This window comes from Eubalaena glacialis, chromosome 19 (assembly GCF_028564815.1).
Source record: "Eubalaena glacialis isolate mEubGla1 chromosome 19, mEubGla1.1.hap2.+ XY, whole genome shotgun sequence".
NCBI classification, from domain to species: domain Eukaryota; kingdom Metazoa; phylum Chordata; class Mammalia; order Artiodactyla; family Balaenidae; genus Eubalaena; species Eubalaena glacialis.
This window is the reverse complement of record NC_083734.1, coordinates 8156492-8180800: the sequence shown is the minus strand read 5'-3', so window position 1 is coordinate 8180800 and position 24309 is coordinate 8156492. Positions and strand designations below refer to the sequence as shown.

At 48.6% G+C, this 24309-nt stretch overlaps 1 protein-coding gene across 5 annotated transcripts in view; it reads right to left on the bottom strand.

Moving 5' to 3' along the window:
- The window catches only part of GAS7 (growth arrest specific 7), a 193822-nt gene that overhangs the window by 54577 nt on the left and 114936 nt on the right, over window positions 1–24309 (bottom strand). For all 5 annotated transcript variants that reach the window (XM_061174896.1, XM_061174897.1, XM_061174898.1 and 2 more), the window contains exon 2: window positions 19864–19984. In XM_061174896.1, coding sequence (XP_061030879.1) covers window positions 19864–19984 — 121 coding nt within the window. The remainder of the gene's footprint in view (window positions 1–19863; window positions 19985–24309) is intronic.

Below are 24309 nucleotides of genomic sequence, written 5' to 3'. Positions count from 1 at the left end.
CAGGTGACCACCCAGACTCGTAACAGTCACTGCCATGCAGGCCCCAAAGGCTCTGGGTGGGGCCAGTGAGGACAGAGTGGAAGGAGTGAGACCCGTGCTTGGAAAGCCTCTGACCGTCCAACCCAATTCAGGAGAAACACATTTTTTCCTAAAGGCAACTCTAACTCAACTCGAACCTCTTCCGCTGAAACCAGGGGAGACAGATACACACAAATGAGCTGACTGCTGACGGTGGATCAAATCGGACCAAGCGAGGTTGCTATTCTAGCCATCCACGTGAGAAGCCAGAAATTTCCATTTCCCCATCAGTGGATTACAGTGGCTGCTCCATGTAGAATAAAACTTTTAAAGAGAGAGTAGAGTTGAAAGGTGGAAAGTGATGTAAATGTGATTTCAGAGCACAGACGCCCCTTCCTTAAAATAAGAATAATTATTATTATAATTATTTTCAAAAAACAGTAAGCAAGGCAGGAGTTATTAACTTTAAAGTCACTTCTAGACTTCGTTTCCATCCTTCATGCTTTACAAGGTACGAGCTTCCAGTGGGAAAGTCAGTGAGCCCCTGGACCTCATCTGCCTTGGGCAGATCTGTGAGACTTGTCCCCCACCCTTCTCCCCCTCCCCCTCCCCTTCCCACACTCTGCCCCACCCACCAGTGGACTCCTGGCTCATGATTGGTCAGTTTTCTTGGTTGAGTAGTAGCTCTCTGCTGCCCCCACTGGCTATCAGGTGAAATAACCACAGCTACCAGCCTAGGAGGAACTGGGTTCTTGGGTCCTGATCACGCACACCCCGGATGCCCTTGGCAGGGACAGAGCATGTGGAAACAGAAGGACGCAAAAGCTCCTCGCAAACACCCTCTTGCAGGGAATTCCCTGGCGGTCCAGTGGTTAGGACTCTGCACTTCCACTGCAGAGGGCCCGGGTTCGAGCCCTGGTCGGGGAACTAAGATCCTGCAAGCCACGTGGGGCGGCCAAGAAAACTTTCAGAATTGCAAGAAGTGGACATGCCTCCAAAACTGGGACTTCAAAGCACCTCTGTCAAAACTGAAAAATCAAGCAGGCACAAAGTTTTTAAAATGACATCAAAGAATTGAAACACAGGATTAACAAATTCCATAAAAACTGGAGATATGTAGAATACTGTACCTAACTGAATAAAATATAGCCTTGTACATTTAAACAAACGAAAAAACACAACACCCTCTTTCAGGGGCAAGAACTGCTCTGCAGGATCATCTAGGTCTGATCGCCAGTGGGAGGGCTTCTGAGCCTGGGCCAGACCCTGAGTCTCAGGCAGTCTAGAAAGGTTGCACCACGGCCACTGGCCCCAGAATCTAGTCTATTTCCTGAGCTTCAGCAAACACAGACCCCAGGCTCGGAGACCTGAGGTCTTGAGCGGGAAATGCTGGCTGGAGTCAAGCCTGAGGGGGGGGGGGGATGGGGTAAGCAGGTGGCAGCTAACACCCCACCAACTCCCAGCCTTCAGGCAGCACACACAGCCCTGGGGTGCTCCCCTGAGCACTGAGGAAGAGGAGAGCTGGGCACACCAGAACTCCACTGGCACAAGAAAGGCAAGAAATGGAAAGGAACCTGGACCGGGTGTTTAAAACACCCCTCAAATATTCTGAGGCAGCCTAGAGATGTTCCTAAGAGCTCAGGTGTCACACAGACAGAGGTTCGAATCCCAGGTCCACCCCTTACTACTGGGTGCTCGGCCTCGGTTTTCTCACTGTAAAGTGGGGATAACACGACTGCAGCCTCGTGGTCCTGGGATGCACGGTCAGTGGGCACATACAGCTTCCAGCACAGTCTCGGAGACAGAGGAAGCCCTCAAATACATTAAACAACAACAGTAATAATATGAATGAAACAAAACCCTCTCCATTCCTTCCTTCCTCCTCTCTGCTTCCCAACTTCCACCCCACCAGCCGCCTCCCTGCCCCATCCTCCTCTTCCTGCCTTCACAGAGCACAGCTCCCAAAGGGAGAGGGAGGGCAGGGCTCCCTCTCGGGGGCTGGGGGGAAGAGGTGCTAGAAGGTCTTTGTTAGCATGTCTGAGCTGCAGGGGGGTCCCCGCACAGCAGCCCACAGAATCCTTATGCAACCCTGTGATCCAGGCAGGGCAGGGGCCCTGATGCCCGCTCTACAGATGATACAGAGGCTGGTGATGCCAATGGATGAAGCAGCAGCCCCGTCAGTGCCCTGGCCCTTGGATATTGGCCTGAGCCAAGCTTTGGACTGGCTCCAGCTGGCACAAAGGGCCTGGAAGAGCAGGGTGGGGAGCTCCCAGAGAAATTCTAGTAGGGAGGGTGGTCCGCCTGGAACACCCCTAGCCTGTCCTTCAATCCCTTTAGGATCCCCGACATACCAACCTCCTCATACGGTGTAGACTCGGTCAAACACACCGGGAATCCCTGAACTTGGGCTGGGGAATGATGAGGGCTGATGCAACATAGGAAAAAGGGGGTCGTGTCATTGAGCCAACAAGTGTGGGCAGCTGACTGCCAGCTCACAGATATTACAACCCCTGCTGTATGGCTGAGAAAACTGTAGATGGGTCCCCAGAAGGAAATCTTATCAAATCAAAGCCTGAACACTCAGGATCCAGACCCTAAGCACAACTAATAAGCAAAGCTCCAGGCTTGTTTCCCAAACTTGGTCTCTCATCAGGATCATTGGCGCCGCCTGCTGAAGCTACAGATTCCCAGACCTTGCGCCCGAAGACTGGTTTAGCAGGTCTTGGGTGGAACCCAGAAGTCAGCATTTTAACAAGCAGTCTCAGGGATTAACCAGATGTAAGAAAAACAGGTAGAGTCCATAGCAAACCATGACAGGAACCAGCCACAGACAGGGAGGTACCCGGATGAGACAAAAAAACCCCAGGGGAGGGATGAGACATGGGATCAGGCATAGTACGAAGCAAGATGTGTTGATAGCAACGCAGGGTAACTTAAGGAACCCTCCAAAATGCCATGTCTACCCCAATGATCTAAAAATATCAGGTTCATAACATCTGTCCCCAAGAGCCTCTGCTTTGACTTGTGGCTTTGTTATCTATTTTAGTTCCTGAGGGAGCCTTATGAATTACAGTGACTGTCACAAACCCTTTAGCATGACTGATTCCTTAGGGTTTTTTAGAATAGGAGCTGATAAAGAGGAGAGGAGAGAAAGCACTGCAGTGAAGGAAGCCCAGAGGGAAAAGGTGTCAGGAGAAGGTTCTAGTGAGTGGGCAGCCTGGAGGAGGAGGCCTCCAGCACAAAGCCTTATCTTAAGCCCCTGAGGACAAAGTCCTGATTAGAACAAGAAAGATGAGTTTTTTTTGGTTTGTTTTTTGTTTTTTAATTAATTAATTTATTTATTTTTGGGTGTGTTGGGTGTTCGTTTCTGTGCGAGGGCTTTCTCCAGTAGCGGCAAGTGGGGGCCACTCTTCATCGCGGTGCGCGGGCCTCTCACTATCGCGGCCTCTCGTTGCTGAGCACAGGCCAGACGCGCAGGCTCAGCAATTGTGGCTCACGGGCCCAGCTGCTCCGCGGCATGTGGGATCTTCCCAGACCAGGGCTGGAACCTGTGTCCCCTGCATTGGCAGGCGGACTCTCAACCACTGCGCCACCAGGGAAGCCCAAGAAAGATGAGTTTTATGCAATCCTGGTCCCAGGTGCTTGGCATGGACAGAGCTGACAGGTCAGGGCCAGCAGGATATTCTCAGCTGGAAATCTTATCAGATCAAAGCCTGGGACACTCACAGCCCTGTGTGCTCCCCGCCAACATCATTTAGGTTTTCTGAGCCCTATGAACAGGCGCCAGGCTGGGGAGGGGCTCTGAGAGCTCACAGCGTCATCCCTGCCCTCAGGGAGCTGACAGCTGGGGCGCTGGATGAGCTCTTCCTAACTCAGCTGTAACATGTGCTTTCAAATCCAGTCCTCCCAGAGATGTGCTCTAAGGGCTGGGACTGTATCAAATAAATGTACCTCTGTCTCCCTGGCCCCCGGTACAGCAGGCACTCAATAGATGTTTGAGGAATGAATGGAGGCTCAATTCAAAGCAGTGTCAGAAGCAAGTCCAGTTACATTGCCAATGGCTGACTTTAAAGATGAGTGAGTGAGTGACTGAGTGTGTGTGTGTGTGTGTAGATAAAAAGATAAACAGACAACAGAAAGACAAAGAAGGGGCAGGGAGAGCAGACAAATCACCAATTCCCTTCACATAGTATGAAGTAGAAATCAAGCAAGCTGCTCAATCCAAAAAGAGCCCAGAACGTACACAGGTGGGTCACAGAAAAACATTACAAATGACCAATAAGGAAGAAAAGATGCTGATTCTCACTCAAAATTGGAGAAGTACAAATTAAGATGACAAGACACTATTTTTTTTCACCCACTGGATCATTTTCTGCTAACTGGCTACTAAAGAAAAAAGGCAAGTCTGCAGAGAAAAATATGTATGAAACAAACCCAGAAATGGGCATAAGACATCAGGAGATCCCAGAAACCCGGGACAAACAACGCGGCTGATTTTTCCTTCCGGTCCTTAAGCGGGGGCTTCTGTGAGATGGCCCATATCCTTCTAATAAAGGTCCTTTTTTCATAAGCTAGTTTGGGTGGGCTCCTATTCCTATAACAAGGTAGTCCCTGCCCTTGGACAATCTCCCAAATGCACTGCCCTGTAATGGTCAACGCCAGCCCCAAGGCCATTAGATCCACATCTGGAATCTCCTTCTGTGACCAGGCTGAATTGTGACTTCTAAACACGCCCCCAAGTAGGACTTCCATAACCTTTCCTGGGAAAAAAGTCACACCGCTCAACGTTTCAGAAGCTTCTCTACCCACGAAGTGGTATTTTCCACCCATACGTCACCTTTTTGTTTTGTTTTCTCAGAAATTCAGCATTTATGGACTTCAATCGCTCTGCACTGCTAATCCAGATTTAGAAGACTTTCCAGTAAAAGGTGTGACTTTACATTTTATAAATAATGCTCAAAATCACTGAGAGTGTTGCTTTTCACAAGCCAGAGGAAACTGTCAGAAAGAGCTCTGGTTATTTTGGGAAATAGGAATAGGCAATCATCTCTCTGAGGTGCGGCCACAGAGGCACTTCCAAGGCCGCTGGATTCCCAAGGAAGGCCGGCCAGCCCCTGAGGCACAAAGAACCAACACTGCAAAACAGGTATAGAAATTCTGGGCAAAATGAGCTCTCCTCAAACTTTAAGAAAGGGCATTCTGGGTAGAGAAGACTACACAAAATGGGGAAGAAATGGGTAGAGTTGAATGAAACAAGATTCCTCAGGAAAGTGCATGAGTAAGTTTAAAAAAAAAAAAAGCAAAAAAACAAAGAAAACCCTCTCTGCAAAGAAGCCTGAAAGCCTCATCCAATTAGGGAAATGCTAAAATGCTGGGGACAGAGGCAGCCTCCTGCAACTTTAGAGCATATGAGCGTCACCTGGAGGGCTGGTTAAACCATAGATTGCAGGGCCCACCCCCAGAGGGTCAGATTCAGGAGGGCTAGGGTGGAGCCTGAGAGAACAGCATTTCTAACAAATTCCCAGGTGATACTGATGCTGCTGGTCTAGGGACCCCACTTTGAGAACCACAGACGTAGAGAAAGACAAGGACGAACAGCATTCTCTGCAACAGTTCACCCTGCCTCCAGGGGTTGGAGGTAGGGCTATAAAAAATAATTTTTTTTTTTGAAAGGTACAACAATCAAGCCAACCCATGAATTACTCCTGACTTGAAAGCATCCACTGGTCACCCCCTTCCTCTGAACGGGTGTTGTTGGCCGAAAACTGCTGCAAATAGTCAAGTTGGCCCAAGAGATGCGGAGAAAGAAAAGTGAACCCCACGGGGCAGATGCTCTGAGAGCAAAGAAGAAATCCTCCGGGACCACAAATGTTTGGGTTGTTATGCAAGCCTCTTGAGGATTTCCTCTCCATCCCTAAAGCCCGCTAACTAAGAAGGCTTCGCATTTGCACACGTGGTAAGAGGAATTCACACTCTGTGCACAAGAGTTGAGCCAGCTGGGTGGGGACGTGGTGTCCAAAAGCACTGTGTGCTCCCTGGCCCCTTCTGTCCTGTTTCCCAAGGCTGTGCCCCTGTTCTGTCCTCTCCGTACCTTTTCTGCAGTGTCTCCCCCATCAGCACATGTTAATTTTACATACCAGCAGCAGAAAAAGCAAGTGAAGTCTTTATCCCTGGCAGAGAGGAAGAGAAGGGAGGGGGAGGAGGGGATGGGGGTCTCCTTGACTCCCAGCCCAGAACGCGCCTCCTTCTGTGGCAGAGATCACGTGGCCCGGCATACTTGGATGCTCCTTGCGCCATGTAAAAAAGACCGGGGCCCTTTCAGCCTCCAGTTTGTGCATCTCAGCCCCAGAAGGATCCCCGGAACGTGAGACCACCCTTCCAGAGGAACCGAGGAGGGTGGGATGCTGTGCTGGGGAAGGCGAAGCAAGAGAGAACCTTGGTGCTCAGCCCCCATCCGCTCCTCTATTTCAGAGAAACTAATTTTACCCTACTTATAAAAGTAATACAGGTCCAGGGAGAAAACACTGGAAAACAGAAAAGTCAAAAGAGAAAATAAAAATCCTCCCTAGGGCTTCCCTGGTGGCGCAGTGGTTGAGAGTCTGCCTGCCAATGCAGGGGACACGGGTTCGAGCCCTGGTCCGGGAAGATCCCACATGCCGCGGAGCAACTGGGCCCGTGAGCCACAACTACTGAGCCTGCGCGTCTGGAGCCTGTGCTCCGCAACAAGAGAGGCCGCGATAGTGAGAGGCCGCGATAGTGAGAGGCCCGCGCACTGCGATGAAGAGTGGCCCCCGCTTGCCGCAACTGGAGAAAGCCCTCGCACAGAAACGAAGACCCAACACAGCCAAAAATAAATGAATAAATAAATAAATAATAAAAATAAAGGAATTCCTAAAAAAAAAAAATCCTCCCTAATCCCACTGTTCAGAAAGAACCCCTGCGAACAAGTATCTCCCTCCACATCTAAATGCAATGGTGTGTCATGAGAGTGGAGGGCACCCCAGGCAGCAGGAATCAGGGACAGAGGGAGGTGGTGGCCGGGAGCTGGGTCCTGTCTGCATGGCCACAGGGGTCTGTCCTTAGGAAATACAAAGCTTGAAAGGCTTTCCAAAGCAGCCCAACCTTCTCTTTTCAAGATGGGGGCTCAAGACCAGGATGCTGGGAATGCACATAGAATCTGGCTAAACCAGAGAAGAACATGACCTCCAGCCAAGTCCTCTCTGGTATATTCAAGAGAAGCATCAAAAGTATCGGGAAATCAACTGCTTTATTAAGTGTCTCAATTCACATCGCTGTGCACCTGAAACTAACACAACATTGTAAATCAACTACACTCCAATAAAAAAAAAAAAAAAAAAAGTAGTGGGAAATCCACTTAAATGGGGAAGAAAAAAAAAGTGTCTCTTTTCTGCAGCTTGTGTTAAAGCTTTCCTGCACGCACATCTCTTGGAATTACCAGAATTCTGGTACCCTGGCAGCTTCCTAAGCCAGAGCTCATACCCCACGTTCACTGATAGGCTGGCAATAGGCTGGCAACACAACAGGAAAGCAGGCCACCCTTCCTGCTGCTGGCGCTAACTGCCCCGTAGGCCAGGTGTCTGAGACACAGATGACAGATTGCTCCTCTCCACAGCATCCTGGAGGACAAAACCCCCCTTGTTGGGCTTAGCAGGGCCCAAAGAGACCACAATGGCATGTTACTCTGGGCGTGGGCAATGTATTGGTTTCCTGGGGCTGCCCTAACAAAATACCACGAACTAGGCAGCTTCGACTACAACAGAAATGTATTGTGTCCCAGTTCTGGAGGCTGGAAGTCTGAGATCAAGGTGTCAGCAAGATCGCTTCCTTCCGAGAGCTGTGAGGATCTGCTCTAGGCCTCTTTCCTAGCTTCTGGTGGCCTCAGTCATTCCTTGGCTCATAGATGGGCTCTCTTTGTGTCTTCACATTGTCTCCCCTCTGTGTGTGTCTGTCTCTGCGTCCAAAACTCTTAAGGATCCGACATATTGGATGAGGGCCCAGCAAGCTCCAGGATCCTAACCTGATCGTCTGCAAAGACCCTATATCCAAGGTCACATTCAAGGGTCCTGGGGGTTAGGACTTAAACTTCCTTTGGGGGGTGGGGGGACACAGTTCAACCCATATCAGGCAGCAAAAGGCTGCAGCTGGCTGGGAACACTAGGAGGCAGGGATGGAGGTCACGCTAACCTACGGAGTTGATCTGGGGGCCAGAAAGTCTGGACAGAGGAGTCCAGGGATTCAGAAGCAGAGGGTCCGGGTCTGTGGCAGGGCCCAGAGGGGGAGCAAGGAACTGGACCGCCAGGGACCAGGGGACAACTAAGCCCCAGCCCCAGTGCATGTCCCAGCAGGCAGCCAGGCAAAGCGCGAGTGCAGTCAGACTGGTTGTTCAAACAGTGAAAAATTTCTGTACCAGTTGGAAAACTGCTTCTCCTCCGACATCCCTACCCCAAGTATCCCCAGTCCCCGAGATCCCCCCCATTAGATCCCCACAAGGGCCATTAAGGCTGAATGCCTGGGGAGGGGGCGGGGGGCAGAATCCCCCTCTAGCACGTTCTTCCCTGTGCTGGACCGCTTGGTAACTTCCTCTGCTCTCACCCATTACAGGGGCTATTTCTTCTCGGGCTGGGTACACAGGCGCTAACCACAGCCGGCAAGAGGGCAGCGCGTCACTCAACAGGAATGTCCAGGAGCCCCGCTGGGTACAAGGCCCAGCCCATGACCTTCCAAGGACAGCCAGACCCTTCAGGGGAGGCTCCCAGAGCCCCGTGCCCAGCCCAGCACCCCGCTGCCGGGGAGCGCACGCCATCAACACTCATCCCGCACGACTAACTTCTCATCCCATCTTCCTCCCACACCTCCTGGAAGAGCACTGCCTACTCCGGAATCCATCTTGGACTGAAATTACAAAAAAGCTGTTCCTCAGCTCCGAGATCTTCCTCCAATAGCGAAGATCTGATCGCCGGGACACCAGGCCAGCTCTCCGTACGGAGGCACGTTCCCCAGCAGTGGTGGGTGATAGAGCACGGCGGTGTGGCGACTCCCCGTTGCACAGGATTTTAGAGCCGGAAGGGACCTTCAGAGGTCTATTCAGGCAGGAAAGAAAATGGACTGCAATCCACGAGGAAAGTCTCCTTTAACAATCTCATCTCCACCAGGAGGCGTTCTCGAAGCCATGTGCATTGTGTTCGCCCACACCACCCCTGCAAGGAGCCATCCAAGTGCATAATGAGAGACGGGCACAGAGAAGGCATTGAGCAAACACTTGTGGCTTGATAATCAATTCACGTGGTCCTGGCCCACTCACTTACCAGAATATAACCTATGGATAATTTCCATTTTTGCCAGGAGTTCCACTGACTCCGTGGGACCTAACCCTTTAAACAGCATTGATGGCTAACTCTGTCCAGACTGCCCTTCCCTGTGGACCCCAACTTCCTGCTGCGGCCACATGCTCCCACTGCCGCCCCCCCAGCACACACACAGGCTTTACAGAAGCCCCCAAACGGCAATGCTTCCTGCACTAATAGGTCGGGTGCACATAAAAGCTCCAGGAATAAGGCAGAGTATGGGATGAGTCTGAAAGTTCTTCTTGAAGTGGACCGGTCAGTCCTTTCTCCCGATTCTTTCATCTCTTGCCTGGTCCCCTTTCATAATCTCTGATTTCCAAGTGCATTTATAAAATAGATGGCTGATTTTATGCCTAATGCCAATTCTCCCCGCAATACTTGCTGTAAAGCCATGAGGCTATGTCCAAACACAGGTCAAAGCTCAAGGCCCCACAAGTACTGAACATGTAAGGTGCCTGCATGAAGCAGACTCGAGTAGAAGAAAAATCAGGAGTGGTGGCAACCCGCTCAGATCCAGCCGGTGGCGTTCAGGCAGGAAGGCGGGTCGCATGTGGCCACACCTCACAATTTTTCAAAAGGAGACAAGTATCTGGGTGGTTATGAAAAACTTCCCAATTTTTCAATGTTGGCAACTCATTCAACATCTTTAAGGACGGTGAGCACAAAATAAAGTTCTTCTGTGGACAGCCTCTGGCCTCAAGACAATCCACCGTGAGACATCTACTCTACCTGAATCTTTGCAGGACAGCTCACCTGGATCTAGAGGTCCTGACCCTGCCTTGCCCCACCGCCACCAGAGGCACTACGACTGCCCTAGAAATGCAGTCATCACACACCAGAGTTCAAACCAAGCAAACGTCATTCCTTATGGATACACGGCTCACGATCACCTTATACTTTTCTTGGCCTGTAATGAATACAGGTGGATCTAATGCCTGGTAAAGATCCTACCACTTTATATGGATGGATTAGCGTCATAGGGCTGGATTAGTCATTGGATACAATCCGATCCCACCACACTCACCAGGCCACTGGGCTCTGCAAAGTGACGATGAGGGTACAGTGACTCTACACTGGTACATATGTCCTAAGCAAAGCAGAGGCAAGCTAGGACATTCCGGGATAACGTTCTCCAGAGAAGAGAAATATGAAGGAAGAAAAATTTACAGCTTTCTTACATCTCCAAGGCCTGAACTATTTCACTAGATTCCAAGTTCCTTGAAGGCAAGGATGGTGTTCATGCTGTCTAGATGTCAGAGTGCTACAGAGAATGGGAAAACGAAACTAGTAGAAGCCCCAAATCCTTTGACTTAGTTGCAGCTAGAAACAAAGTTGAAACCAGAGTTCATATGTCTTTTTTTTTTTTAATGGCAAAAATACTGAGATTCAAAAAAAAATTTTTTTTGAACTATTGACTCAAAAGCTTTGAAATGATAAGACCTGCCACTACATCCTGTTATGTAGACAAGAATAAAGGCTAGAGATATCTGCAAGTCTGCTACCCTGACAACACAAGAATATAAACATTAGCCAGGTGAAGGGCCTTTCTTGGTAGTTTTATTCTCATTCTATATCCTGTCACTGTAAAATTGAGTTATTTGTCTTCAAGTAGTTTTTCCACCAGATTCTACTTTAACTACAATGGTTTATGGTTATATAACCATAAACCATTTACTTAACCTTGGGACTATAATGCATGTTTACTTGTTCGAAGAAAATTGTATTTTCTCATTGAATTTCCAAAAGAGAAAACTGGATTTCAATGGACTCTTCAGCTTCAGAATATTTGATCCACTGGCCATGCCATCATCAATCTGGTTGTCTCCTTAGAAGTAAAAAATAGGTGGTGACTATCAGAAAACAATTAAAAATATAAAGCAGAAGTTTTTACTCGCTCTAAATAGTAGATTCCAATTCAGTAGGTCTGCGGCAGGACCTGTGTATCAATATTTTTAAACAAACTCGCTATGTGCTTCAATGCCCACCAAAGTTTGGGAATCAGGCAGAAGGAATGCCCATCTGAGGCATCTAAGGACTTGTTTTGGAAGGACACCAGGAAAGTCACCAACTCACCCACCCACCTCAATATGCCTGTTTTTATTGTGATATATAACTCATATACCATGAAACTCACTCTCTAAAAGCATACATTACAGGGGCTTTTAGTATATTCACAGAGCTGTGCAACCATCAACACTATCTAATTTTAGAACATTTTCATCACCTCAAAAGGACACCCCTTACCCGTGAGAAGTCACCCCTTCTCCCCAGTCCCTGGAACCACGAATCTACTATCTGGGTCTATGGATTTGCCTATTCTAAGCATTTCATATAAATGGAATCACACAACATATGGCTTTGTGTGTGTGGCTTCTTTCACTTAGCACGATATTTTCAAGGTTCACCCATGCATGTTGCATGTACCCATTAGTACTTGCTTCCTTTTTACGGTTGAATAACTTCCCATTGCAGGGACAGACCACATTTTGTTTTGGATATTAATTTTTTGGGGGGGGGGCCCACACCGAGCAGCTTGTGGGATCTTAGTTCCCCGACCAGGGATTGAACGCAACCCCTTGGCGATAAGAGCGTGGAGTCCTAATCATTGGACCGCCAGGGAATTCCCAGACCACATTTTGTTTATCCACTCATTCGCTGATGGACATTTGGGTTGTTTCTGGCCATTATGAATAATGCTGCTCTGAACATTCATGTATACATTTTTGTGTGGACATGTTTGCAGTTCTCTTGGGTAGATATCTAGGAGTGGAACTGCTGGGTCACATGCCATACATTCTATTTTATTTCAGATCTGAACCATTTGCTGCTAACTGGTGACTCCACCTAACATCCAATGAGGAAAGTTCTTATACTGTTGACCAATAAGTTGTCTTTTTCAAAGTAACACTAGCAAACAATAAAATTCTGTCTCCTTTGTGTTTTGATTTTTATGGGACTTCAACTTACTGGCAGCGCGAATGACTCTCTTACCCACTTGGCATCTGCCAAAATTCCAGGAGAATTTAAAACTGCTTAAAAACTGCTGAGAAATGAGAGATGTGCTGTGTACTAAAGTGTTACCTTAATATTACAGATTAAAATGAATTCTCTGGAAGGGAAAAACACAACCCCACAGAAACAGGTGAATAGTAAGATTTAAGGTCTCACAGCTTCCCATTAAGAAAGAGTCCATTAAAGAAAAATAATACCGCTAAAAAAATAAAAAACATGAACATGAACACACGCGCACACACACACCCCTAATTCAATCAACTGAATGTGCCAAATAAAAGCATCGTTTTAGTCTCACATTTGTTCAACACAGATGGACAGATGAAAATAGACTGATGTTTCTGGGTGCAGAAGTTTCTCAGGGCAACTTTTATTAACTGAGAATTATCAGGGCTGCTCTCTTTGGGGAGTTAGAAAAGTATCCAATTATTTGTAACAAAGAAGAGCTCAAGGAATGCTTTTAAAAAGTGTTCTACTGGAAAACTTATCCAGAAACTCACATTAGCTCCTGCTGTAATAAAGTTACATGGGAATCTACTCATTTAAAGAAAAATTAAAACCAGAAATCAAGAAAAGTGCCTATTAATTTGGTAAATGAATTCAAAAGCTCAAATCCTGGTTTAATCCTCCACGTTTGGCTCACAAACATAATAAAACATTTATACATATGAATTCTTTGTCAAAAGAGCTTAAGAACAGTTCCCAGCTCTCCTGGGTTTCAGTTGATGCTCTCAGAAGATAGCTGTGTTTCCCTTAAAAATAAAAGTTATTTTGGATTGGTTTTGCTACTAATCCATGAACTCAGTTATCCTTATTGCAAGTTAAGTCACTGCCCTCCCCCATGCCCATCCTCCTGTATATTGAGGCAAAAAGGAAAAGATTAGAAGACAGGGGATCCAAACATAGCTTGGTCTTTGAATGGGCAGGTAACTTTGACTGAGTCCCTTTATCCCATGGAGGACTCCCTTCCTCGTGTGTAAAATGAATGGGTTCTATCTGTTAGGCTGGGGATCATCAAACTTTTTCTTTTAAAGGCCGGAGAGTAAATATTTTTGGTTTTGTGAGCTATATGGACCTACTCAACTCTGCCATCTTTGGGCAATAGCAGCCTTAGGCAATAAGAAAATAAAAGAGGGGCTTCCCTGGTGGTGCAGTGGTTAAGAGTCCGCCTGCCAATGCAGGGGACATGGGTTCGAGCCCTGGTTGGGGAAGATCCCACATGCCGCGGAGCAACTAAGCCCCTGTGCCACAACTACTGAGCCTGCGCTCTAGAGCCCACGTGCCACAACTACTGAGGCTACGCTCTGGAGCCCGCACGCCTAGAGCCCGTGCTCCACAGCAGGAGAAGCCACCGCAATGAGAAGCCCACGCACCGCAACGAAGAGTAGCCCCTGCTCACCACAACGAGACCCGCACAGCAACAAAGACCCAACGCAGCCAAAAATAAATAAATAAAATAAATATATGTTTAAAAAAAAGAAAATAAAAGAGCACGGCTGTGTTCCAATTAAACTTTATTTACAAAAATAGGCTGCAAACTGAATTTGGCCCAAGGGCTGTAGATTGCCAGCTGCTGTGTTCAATGATTTGTAAGGTTCCCCCTAGGATGACTGAGTAAAAGTCATTGGCCACTGAAACCCTGTAAATAATCAAGTCATCAAGGTCTGACAGTGGAGAGAGATGTACAGCCCAGCACATAGTGGGACAGGAGCCTCCAGGTTGGGACAGACATTGGGCTCTTCCTCACATTTCCATCGACTGCCTCCTCCTATTTTGGTTGGTACCTCACCCATACTCCACTGACCATCTGCCTTGGGCTTGGCTGAAGCGTCACTATGTGGGGGTGGAATAAGGCTTTCCAAGAGGCTGCTGGGGGTCAGATGATACACCCCAAAGTGGGGGGAAATGGCTCTCCAAGCAGAGAAGCGTGGCCAATGGGAAACAGGAGATGAGAAGGAGGTGAGCAGATAAAACACCTCTGCTCTCCTGTGGACTACTCAAAGGCATGACTCCTCTCTGCAAACCTGGTTCCAGAGAAGTGAACACACTTGCTCAGCAACCTGCTCACTGTCAGTTCACTGTCAAGGCTAGCCAGCATCACGTGGCATCTTCCTTTGCCTCCCTTCCCCCTCTCACCCACCCTCACCATTCTGGGCTTATACCTCCTAAATAAGGTGTTAACACTTAATCCTTGCCTCAGGCTCTGCTTTCTAGGGAAGCAGGACTAAGGCACCCTCCTCAAATGATCCTCTTTCTTTAGAAATGAAAGACAGATAAATGAAACTATCGGATTTAAAGTATACAAAGATTAATATATATAAGAGGTAAAAATACTGACTCATACACTAAGCAAAACTAATCTTGGCCTTCGTTACTGGCTTGAAATATCCCTTCGAGGTCCAAATTGTAAAAATGTAGCTTAAATAATATCTAAAAAGCCAGCATCTCTCCAAAAAGAAGACCTGAATATCTCTGACCATATCACTGTTAAGTGATTAAATGTGCATATCTGGGCTTCCAATTATAAATGGAACAAAACAACTTTGTGCTGTATTTCTTGAAATGCAATTATCTATTATGCAAATAAGAGGTCTAGATTAACACTAGCTTAGGTCCCTGAATAGGCTGGCTATTGATCATAGCTCAATATCCAGAAACTAAACACAACTCTCATTTTTGGCAATAGAGTCAACTTTGGGTGGAAAGGAGCACTTTTCAGGACAGTGCAACACAAGCAATTTCCTGCTACCAGAACCCTGGGGCCTGAGCTCAGCACCACCCTGCCTGACAAAATGCCCCGGAGAGCCATAAACCGTGAGGAGATAAGGGGAGATGGGTGGGGGGGAGATGCTTCCCAAAGTCTCACGCTCTGATGGCCTTGCTGAGTTTCTACGAAAACAATAGTGTCATTGCATTAACTTACCCACCAAAATTTCCTGTTAGCCATCTGGCCCAACACCATTTATTAAATAATGTGTGCTTTCCCCAAAGACTTAAAATATCCCCTCCCTCACCATAAATCTGACCTGTATTTCAGTCTGTCTTGACAATCTTTTCTCCTTTGCCATTCAGGACGTTGCCTGCTCCTGGAAGCCTCACTTCTCTGACGATTCTTTCCAAGCCCCCTCTGCCCCTCCCTTAAGCGTGGTTCTGCAGGGCTTTCTTCCCCCTGGAGGCTTGCCCTGGGTGACCTCCTGCACGCTCCTGACTTCAGTTCTCTGCTGATGAAATGCAAGTTCCGGGCCGCTACCTGGGCTTGCGCAGGTCGGTCCCCACACAACGGGGCCAGGCCAAGGGACAAGTGGGGATGTAACCCAGCCTGCTCTCTGCCCACCACGCCGTGCACCCACACAGCTCTCCAGAGTCTCATCTTTAGCCCAGATGACGACCCCTGAGTCACAGACCCATGCGTCCAACATACACTACCCATCTCTCCCTGAATGTTCCCCAAGGAATGGTACGCTCAACGTGGAATCATCTTCTTTCTTCCAAAGCCATTCCTCCCAAGTCCCCTGTTCTCACTGAACAGCTCCGGCACACAAGGCAGAAAAGGAATCTGTGCGTTCTTCTTTCCTGGACCTGCCACATCCCGTCTGACAGATCGTACCTCCTCCTCTCCGGCAACAACTACAGACACGGAGCTGACCTCATTACTTCTCTTCTCATCGAGCCTGTCAGGTTCCTGCTCACCATCCTATAACCCATCATGCTGCTGCACGAGCAATCTCGCCACGATATTCTGAGGATGTCGAGCCAGCGCTCTGAACCCTTCCATCGCTTTCCATGCCCACAGGGCAAAGCCCCAACTCCTCACAGTGACCCACGGGGGTCTTTAGTGGATCAGACCCCCAAGTCCCCCCCTCTCCGTTCCTCACCCACGCCAGCCACATCAGCCTTCCCCCTGCTGCCTCCCCTCTGCTTGTGCCGCCACTGCAGCTGAGAACGCCCAAGGCAAGGACCCTGCATCCCCGCCCTCAAAGACTTGTCTGATACCCAGATAAAGCTGGCGACCCCCTTCCTTGAGTCTGCAGGTTTCCATGTTAACACCCAAAACACTCATAGGTTTCCGTGTTTCTGACTCCATCACACCTGCAGTCTTTGAAGGCGGAGATGGCCTCTGGTTTGATTTTGTATCCCACAGCAAAGCACAGCAGCCCTGTAACAATCCCCATGCAGAAAATCCTAAACGGATTTGAAAATAAGCAGATTAGCCAGAGCAAGGTAATACAAATGTAAATTGGGCTTTAAACTCCTTACATTTGTACATGGTGTAAAAACGGGGACAGCACGTCTACGGTACCCCAGCGCCCCTGCAAAAGAAGCGATTAGAGATTAAGGGAGACCAGGAGAACTTGGAAGAAAGGTAGTGAGACAGAAAGAAGAAGAAAGAAACGGCCCATGGCGCCTGCGAGAAGGGGGTCTGCTTCCTGGGCAGTGGTGCGCGATTCTGGCCAGAGTCCCAGGGCAGCAGAGATCCAAGAGGTGGGGCGGAAAGGTGGGTGCAGCTGGCCCGTCTGTGAGGAGACACATGCTTCCAGGAGTCAGGGGTCAGATAAACGTGGGTGTGAGAAGAGCGAGAGGCTGCTCTGATAAGCACCTTCCTGCAGAAAGGCAGTCAGATTAAAAAATTTACAAAGCAGCCCAGCAGCCAAACAAAATGGGGCTAAGATTCCAGAGGAGAATCAGAAAGATATCTCGTCTTCCTAGTGCCTTAAAACTAAAAAGCAAAATCTTTAACGTGATGTTCAGGGTCTGCATGATCCTGCCAAACATGACTAACATTGTTGTCATGCTTCCCATCTCAGCTGAAGGGAACCTCCTCCTCCAGGAAGCCTCCCCTGACCTCCCAGGGTCTCTCTGGGACATGCTCTCAAAACACTGTGGACTCCTCCTTCACAGCCCTGCTCTCGACTGCAATCAAATATGGACTCATTTAAAATCTGCTTCTGGGAATTCCCTGGTGGTCCAGTGGTTTGGACTTGGTGCTTTCACTGCCAGGGCCCGGGTTTGGTCCCTGGTCAGGGAACTAAGATCCTGCAAGCTGCATCAAAAGTTAAAAATATGGCCAAGGGACTTCCCTGGTGGTCCAGTGGTTGAGATTCCGGGCTGCCAATGCAGGGGGCCCGGGTTCAATCCCTGGTCAGGGAACTAGATCCCGCATGCCACAACTAAGACCCGGTGCAACTAAATAAATAAATAAATAATTTAAAAATAAAATAAAATAAAAAAATAAAAATATGGCCAAAATAATAAAAGTACAGCCAAAAATAAAAATAAAAAATAAAATAAAATAAAATCTGCCTCCATTAGTAGAAGCTAAGCACTTTGAGGGCTGAGGCTGCTTCTTTTTTATTATTATATCCTCAGCATCCCACACTCTGCCTGGAACATAAGTGAGGCCCAATACATGTCTGTTGAATGAACAATTCAATCAACCAGATGAAGAATGAATTAAACAATGAATGAATAAAATTGGCATGTGTCTAGTGCACTGTAGGATATTTATCAGCATCCCTGGCCTCTACTCACTAGATGCCAGTATATTCCCCAGTTGGAACAATCAAAATGCTTTTCAGACTTGCCCCCTGGTGAGCAAAATTGTCCCTATTGAGAACCACTGTTATACTGGATTGTTGAGTAGGCTAAGTAAAATTATTTATGGGTAATTTAGTGCATTTTGACATATAATATGTATACAATAAATGTAATTGTTTGATTACTGATTAAAAAAAAAAAAAGCTGGCATGTGTCTAGAATGCAAGACCAAGGAGCCAGGAATACAGCAACCAATATGGCCCATGGGCCAACACATGTATGTCATCATACAGCTTGGGAACTCCTTAACTAAGATCGACTTTTACATTTTTAAATGGTTGAAAAAAGAAGCCTATTCCTTGACATGCAAGTTATTGGAAATTCACCCTGCCTGGTAACATAAAATGGGATTTAACTATCCCCTTACTAAAGAGAGGGCTAGTTAAATGAATGAGAGCATATACTAGCAACGGACTGTTTGTTACACGGCTATTTTTAAAAAATCAGTTAGATTTTAGAAAGCTACTTTTACCCTTCTGCCCCTTTGCAACAGAGTGGCTAATTCAGGACAAGAACGGAGCCGAATTCTTGATGATCTCAGGATTATTTGGTCCGATTTCCGCATTTTACAGATGGGGCACTGCCCATACACACACTCACCTCCAAAACTTCGAAGTCTGCTAATAGTACAAAGCTGCTCACGTGCTTCTTGTGAGGAAGCTTCTGATTAGAATGGTCAGAAATAGTTCCACTTCCCTTTTCCTAGAAACCCCTGGTTACCTCTTCAACTAGAACACCCCCCCTTGAGCGGAAGGCCAGGTTGCCACGGAATATAAACAAACCAGATGCCCCAAGTGGCAGCTGTCAGCTGCCTTCTCTGTTGCTTCCTCTAAACAGCAGCTGGCTCTCCTGTCACCAGTTCCCCACCCCGCCCCCGCCAAGTGCAGGTTCATAAACATAAACCATATCAATGGTCCTGTCGGGTGGGAAGAGGTAGCCGTAAGTCAGGTAGGCACAGATGAGGGAAGTAAGGTGCCGAAATCCTACCTGAATCCATGTTCTGCCTTGGCACACACATTTGTGATTGCCACCAAATCTAACTTTCTGTGTTTCCATCCTCTCCGTTCTCTGGTGGCAATTTCCCTGGGGTCAAGAGACAGAGCTGATGGCTGGCTTTGCTCTGCCCAGCCCAAGACCACAGCCTGTACACTGCTCTGCCCACCTTGTTGTAGATTCCGCCACTCCTCCTTCTATGACCCTTCTCCAGCCTTCCTGCAGGTCATTCTACAGTCTACGTGCTAGGATCCTGGAGTTGTTGTGAAGGCTCAGGATGCCTACAATAATCGGAGGCAAAGAGACGTGGTCCTGACCCAACTCAGAAATGCACAGGGAACCTCTAATCACCGGTTAGAATAAATAATCCATAACTAGCCCCAGAATTTCCCAGAAAACATCCTAAGAAACTCCAGCCAGTGAGATACTTCAGGGAAGAGAGCGATGTTGTGATGAAATTAGGGAAACCCCACTCTCATAACCCTTGTTCGGGTATCAATCAGTGCGTTCCAAGTTCCAAGCAATCGCGCAGTAGCGTAACCTGTTTGATTTGATTTAAACCAGCCGTGGACCACAGACCCTTTGGCGATCTCAGTTTGGAAAACACAGCCCCAGACCATGAGGCTGGGTTCCACAAAGATGTCGGGTGGTTGTGAGGTTCCAAGGATGACCCCAACTTTGAAGGGCAGCTTTCCCCACCCAGGCTCAGCCCCCTGCCACCCAGCCCTGTGAAGAAGGCAAGATTCCCCTGCAGCCTCTGAGATAGATTTCGGGAGGAAAAGTCTAAAGCCCAGGAGGTGAAGGAGGGAGGAGAGAACCACCCCTCCAGACGGACAGGACCCCGGGGCTGGCGCAGGACGCTGCCCAGAGCGGGACTCACCATTGGTGGCCGTGTTGACATAGTAGCGCCGGCCCTGAGGGGATAAGTAGCTCTGCCAGCCTGGTGGAAGGACAACGGTCTGGCTTTCCTCTCCCGGTGGAGGGGGGACCATTCCAGGCTTCTGTGGAGGAAGACAGAGAAGGTCACACACGTGGCATTTTTGCAACTGTCTTTCAACCAGGAAGTCAGAGGCAGATGAAGTCTCCCTGGAATGGCTCGACACTGGCGGGGGCGTGTGGCCCACGGGCCTCCCTGGGGGAGGTTACGGGCTGCAGGTGTGATTTCGGGGGTTGCCTGAGCAGGAGGTGTGAGGAGCCCTTGATTTTCAGAACCACCGCAGAAGGGACAGCACCCCCCCAGAGGACAGGGGAGATGCCCGTCAGTTAACAAAAGAGCTGGGCTTTCTCCTCCTGGGCCCCCAGAAAACCACTCACAGGGGTGCTGCACCTGCCTGGAGGAGGCGGGTCACTGCCCAGCTCCCATTGTGGAATCTGAAAATCCCCAGGACCACCAAATACAGCAGCAGACAAGGCCCAGGGCCTGTTGTGGGAACCGACCAGGAGTAATTAATGCAAATCTCAGTAGAGCGAGATGTTAAACCTTCCATAATAAAGCCAGGAATCAATGACGATCTAGGTGGGGTTTTTCTAGTCAAGTGTCCAAATCACTCTGGCAAAGAGAGCTGGGAATCTGAGTCGAAACAGACTTCCTTTCCATCGTACGCGCTGATGTGCGGTTTAATTCTTTAAACCACGCACAGTAGTACTTTGAAAAAAAAAATCAGAGAAGAAGCATAGAACAGAAAAACAAGATGCAGACACAAAGGCTGAAACAGAGGCGATCTGTGGTGGTGGGATTCTGGGGAATTTTTATTCTTTTCTTTTTGCTTCTCTCTCTCATCTAAATTTTCTTCAATAAACACAAAAGCAAAAGCTGTTAGCTAAAGAACATTGAAAAATAAGGAAAGAAGGTCCAAGTTAGCCCGTCATCCAATTGCTGTTCCTTGTGAAGAAAGTAAATTGACTAAAATCAGAATTCCAGCCACACGAGGAGAGGTGCTGTGAATTTCTCAACAAAGCTGGACCCTGTTCAGAAATATTAAAACGCGTCAGCTTCTAAGTGCCCTCAGCATCCCCCGGCCATGCCCATGGAGGCAGGTGCTGATCACTAATGACCACCGCTTAGGAAGATAAGAGACTGAAAGTGAGCAGTAGAGACACACAGCTCCCAGACTGCTCTCAGCTTTTCTGAAGCTGCAAAGCCACGTGCTTCTTCTTCCTGGGGTGCCCTGCACACCCTCAGTGGGATGGGATCAATCCTAGCTGCTCCTGGGACTTCGAGTAAACACAGCCACCCCGTGGCCCTCTGAGCAACGGCGGTGTATGTTTCATTACGAATTTTCACAATTTAACTAAAAGCTTTCCCCCACGCCCCGATCGCTTCTGTCTCCCACTCCTGTTAACTTACGGCTCCTCTCTGATTCCGTGCGCTGGCTTCTAAAAGAACTACCAGGGGCCAGAGAGCAGTCAGGAGGCCGCCTCACCAGCAGAGCATGTCCACAGAGCCCAAGCACACCCCTGTGCACGCTTCCCTAGGCGTCCAGACACTGCTCTGGCCTCTTCCAGATTGGAAGGTGGTCGCAACACATGCAAGCCCTGTGATGAGTACAGTGTCTGTGTGGACATATCCCACAGGCAGGAGACAGACATGCTGGCTGAGTGGAGTTGGGAGTAAAATACGAGTAGGGAGCTCAGGAGGCTGAAGAGAGAAACATTCTATCAACAGAACCAGGTTGCTTCTGCTTGAGTTCAGGTAACTTAGAGCATCCAAGAAGGGAAGGCCAGATTACAGCCTGTCTAAATAACCTGGTAAGAAATGAGAAATTGTTAAGAGGTATTAAACAAGGCTCAGAGACGGACGTGGCCAGAAAGAGGCTGCAGAGGAGAGAGGGACCCAGAAGCACAGTGAAAACCAGCCCTCTGGCCTCAGGCTCACTCGATCCTGACACGGCCCCTTAGCTGCCACGTGACCTGGGGAAATGACTCAGCCAGCTGTGTCTACTGCCACATCTGTGAAACATCAGCCCAGCTGTGGAAGATGCCGTGGAGATTAATAACAAACTGGCCACCTAGGACAGTGCCTGTCACCAGTTGTGTCCAATGGGCGTTCGCAGCGGGAACAGGGGGCCATTCAACACTGAGCAAGACTGGGCTTCACACAGCCTCTGCCTCCTATAATGTGAAGTTCAGGGGCACACACCTGGCCTCCGCCCCACCCTCCCCATCACTGTGGCTGAAATGTCACCATTAACAGTCTCTTCTCTGAGGTTTCTGTTTCCAGGACTCCTCGACTTAGAAGGCAAACACAGACCTGTAGGGGAGGCCACTGGGTCAAGATGCTGACTCACATACTCTGGTGAAAAGACCTCTCCTTAGCTGGGCTGGTGGAGAGAGTGGACCGAACCTTCCGTCCCTCTGGGTCCCCCTTGTGAAATAGCATCAGTGACATCTGTCCTGTCTCCTCAGCTGCATGGTGCTTTTCTCTTTAGAATGACTGGTTAATCTGCCTAAACTCTGTAGGGTCAGAAGAAGCCCGGGTTTCCATCTGAGGACGCTGATGACCAGGTAGGGGCCATGACGGCTCTGAGGTCTCCCCCGTCCAGGAAATGCAGGACCCTTTGGAAGGTACCTGGGGGAGGCATCCCTGACGCTGAGCCCAGAAGGGCCAAGAGGTGCTGAAAGAGGGGAGGGGGGCACCCGGGCCAACTCAGCAAAGAGGTCTCCACATCCCCTCCAGCATGGCCACGGGGCCCTGCTCCGCCCACCATCTGACTGTGTTCTGCCTCCGCCCTGCCCCCCAGGCAGCCACAGTGCCCTTGTTTTCTCCCCTCTTCCAGAAAGAAGTTCCTCCTGTTGGCTGGCCAGTAGTAAGTCAGGAGTCAAAGACATGTGGACAAGGACTTCCCTGGTGGTCCAGTGGTTAAGACTCCGCGCTCCCAATGCAGGGGGCCCGGGTTCAATCCCTGGTCAGGGAACTAGATCCCACATGCGTGACACAACTAAGAGCCCACATGAGGCAATGAAGATCCCACGTGCCGCATCTAAGACCCAGAGCAGCCAAATAAATAAATAAATATTAAAAAAAAAAAAAAAAAGACGTGCAGACAGCTGGGTACATCCCCAAGAGAACTGAAAACAACACTCAAACACAGAATTGTACGCACATGTTCACAGCAGCATTATCTACAATTACCGACAGGTAGAAACAACCCAAGTGTCCGTCAACTGATGAATGGACCAACAAAATGTGGCGTGTCCATAAAAAGGAATATTCAGCCATCCAAGGGAATGAAGTACTGATACACACTACAACACAGATGAGCCTTGAAATCATGCTACGTGAAATAAGCTGGACACAAAACCCCACACATTGTACAATCTCACTGACGCGAAATATCCAGAACAGAAAAATCCGTAGAGACGGAAAGCAGATTCATGGTTGCCAGGGGCTGGAGGGAGGGGGAAATGGGGACAGGGATTCCTTTTTGGGGTGATGAGAATGTTCTGGAACTAGACAGTGGTGATGGTTGCACAAAACTGTGAAGGTATAAACGTCACTGACCGTACATGTTATGTTAGGTGTATTTTAACACACACACACACACACACACACACACAGTTGGCCTTCCCACCTGCAGGCCCTCATCTAAGAGGCCCAAACCACCACCATGACCTCATTCCTCGTGGCCGTGGAGGGGCAGGCCTCCTGGGAGAGCTGCCCCACAGCCATCAAGAGGATTCAGCGTGAGTAGCTACCCAGTAATTAAGGCCTCTGCCAAACCTATTCTTCTAATTAGTTTCCTTCCAACTTAAATCCTTCCCTTGCCTTCCCTAGTCCTGTGGCTTCTCCACTTCCATTTCAGCAGCTCTTTCCCATGGGAATAGGAACTAGAAGCAGGGGTGAGGGGTGAGGTTGGGGGCCCCACCTACAATGAACATGATCCGAAGGAGTGTGAATCGGGGGAGATGAAGCCAGTTTCTTCCAACTAAGAAATTCTTAACCTCATGCACAGGACTGCTTTGTGGGAATCAGAAAATGCTGCCTCTTCTCCAGATAGGCCAGACCTCTGAGTGCAAGGCTGGGTTTCAACCTGCCTTGTTGGGTTTCAACAAGCAGTAAACAACCTGCTCAACTGTATATGACAGCCCATCCTCTGAGAATCTAAAGAAAACTATGGCTCTTCTGCCCCCCAAAATGGAGGCATGTGTGCACCTACTCACTCACCTTATTTCCTGTGGAACATCGAGAGTTTCTAGACCACTTCAGAACGCTAGTCTAGAAGGTCCTCAAGAAACATCTGAGCTCAGATCCCATTTGCACTCATTGATAATGACTTTCACCAAATGTTTACAGTGCACCAAGGACTGGGCCAGGTGCTTCACACAC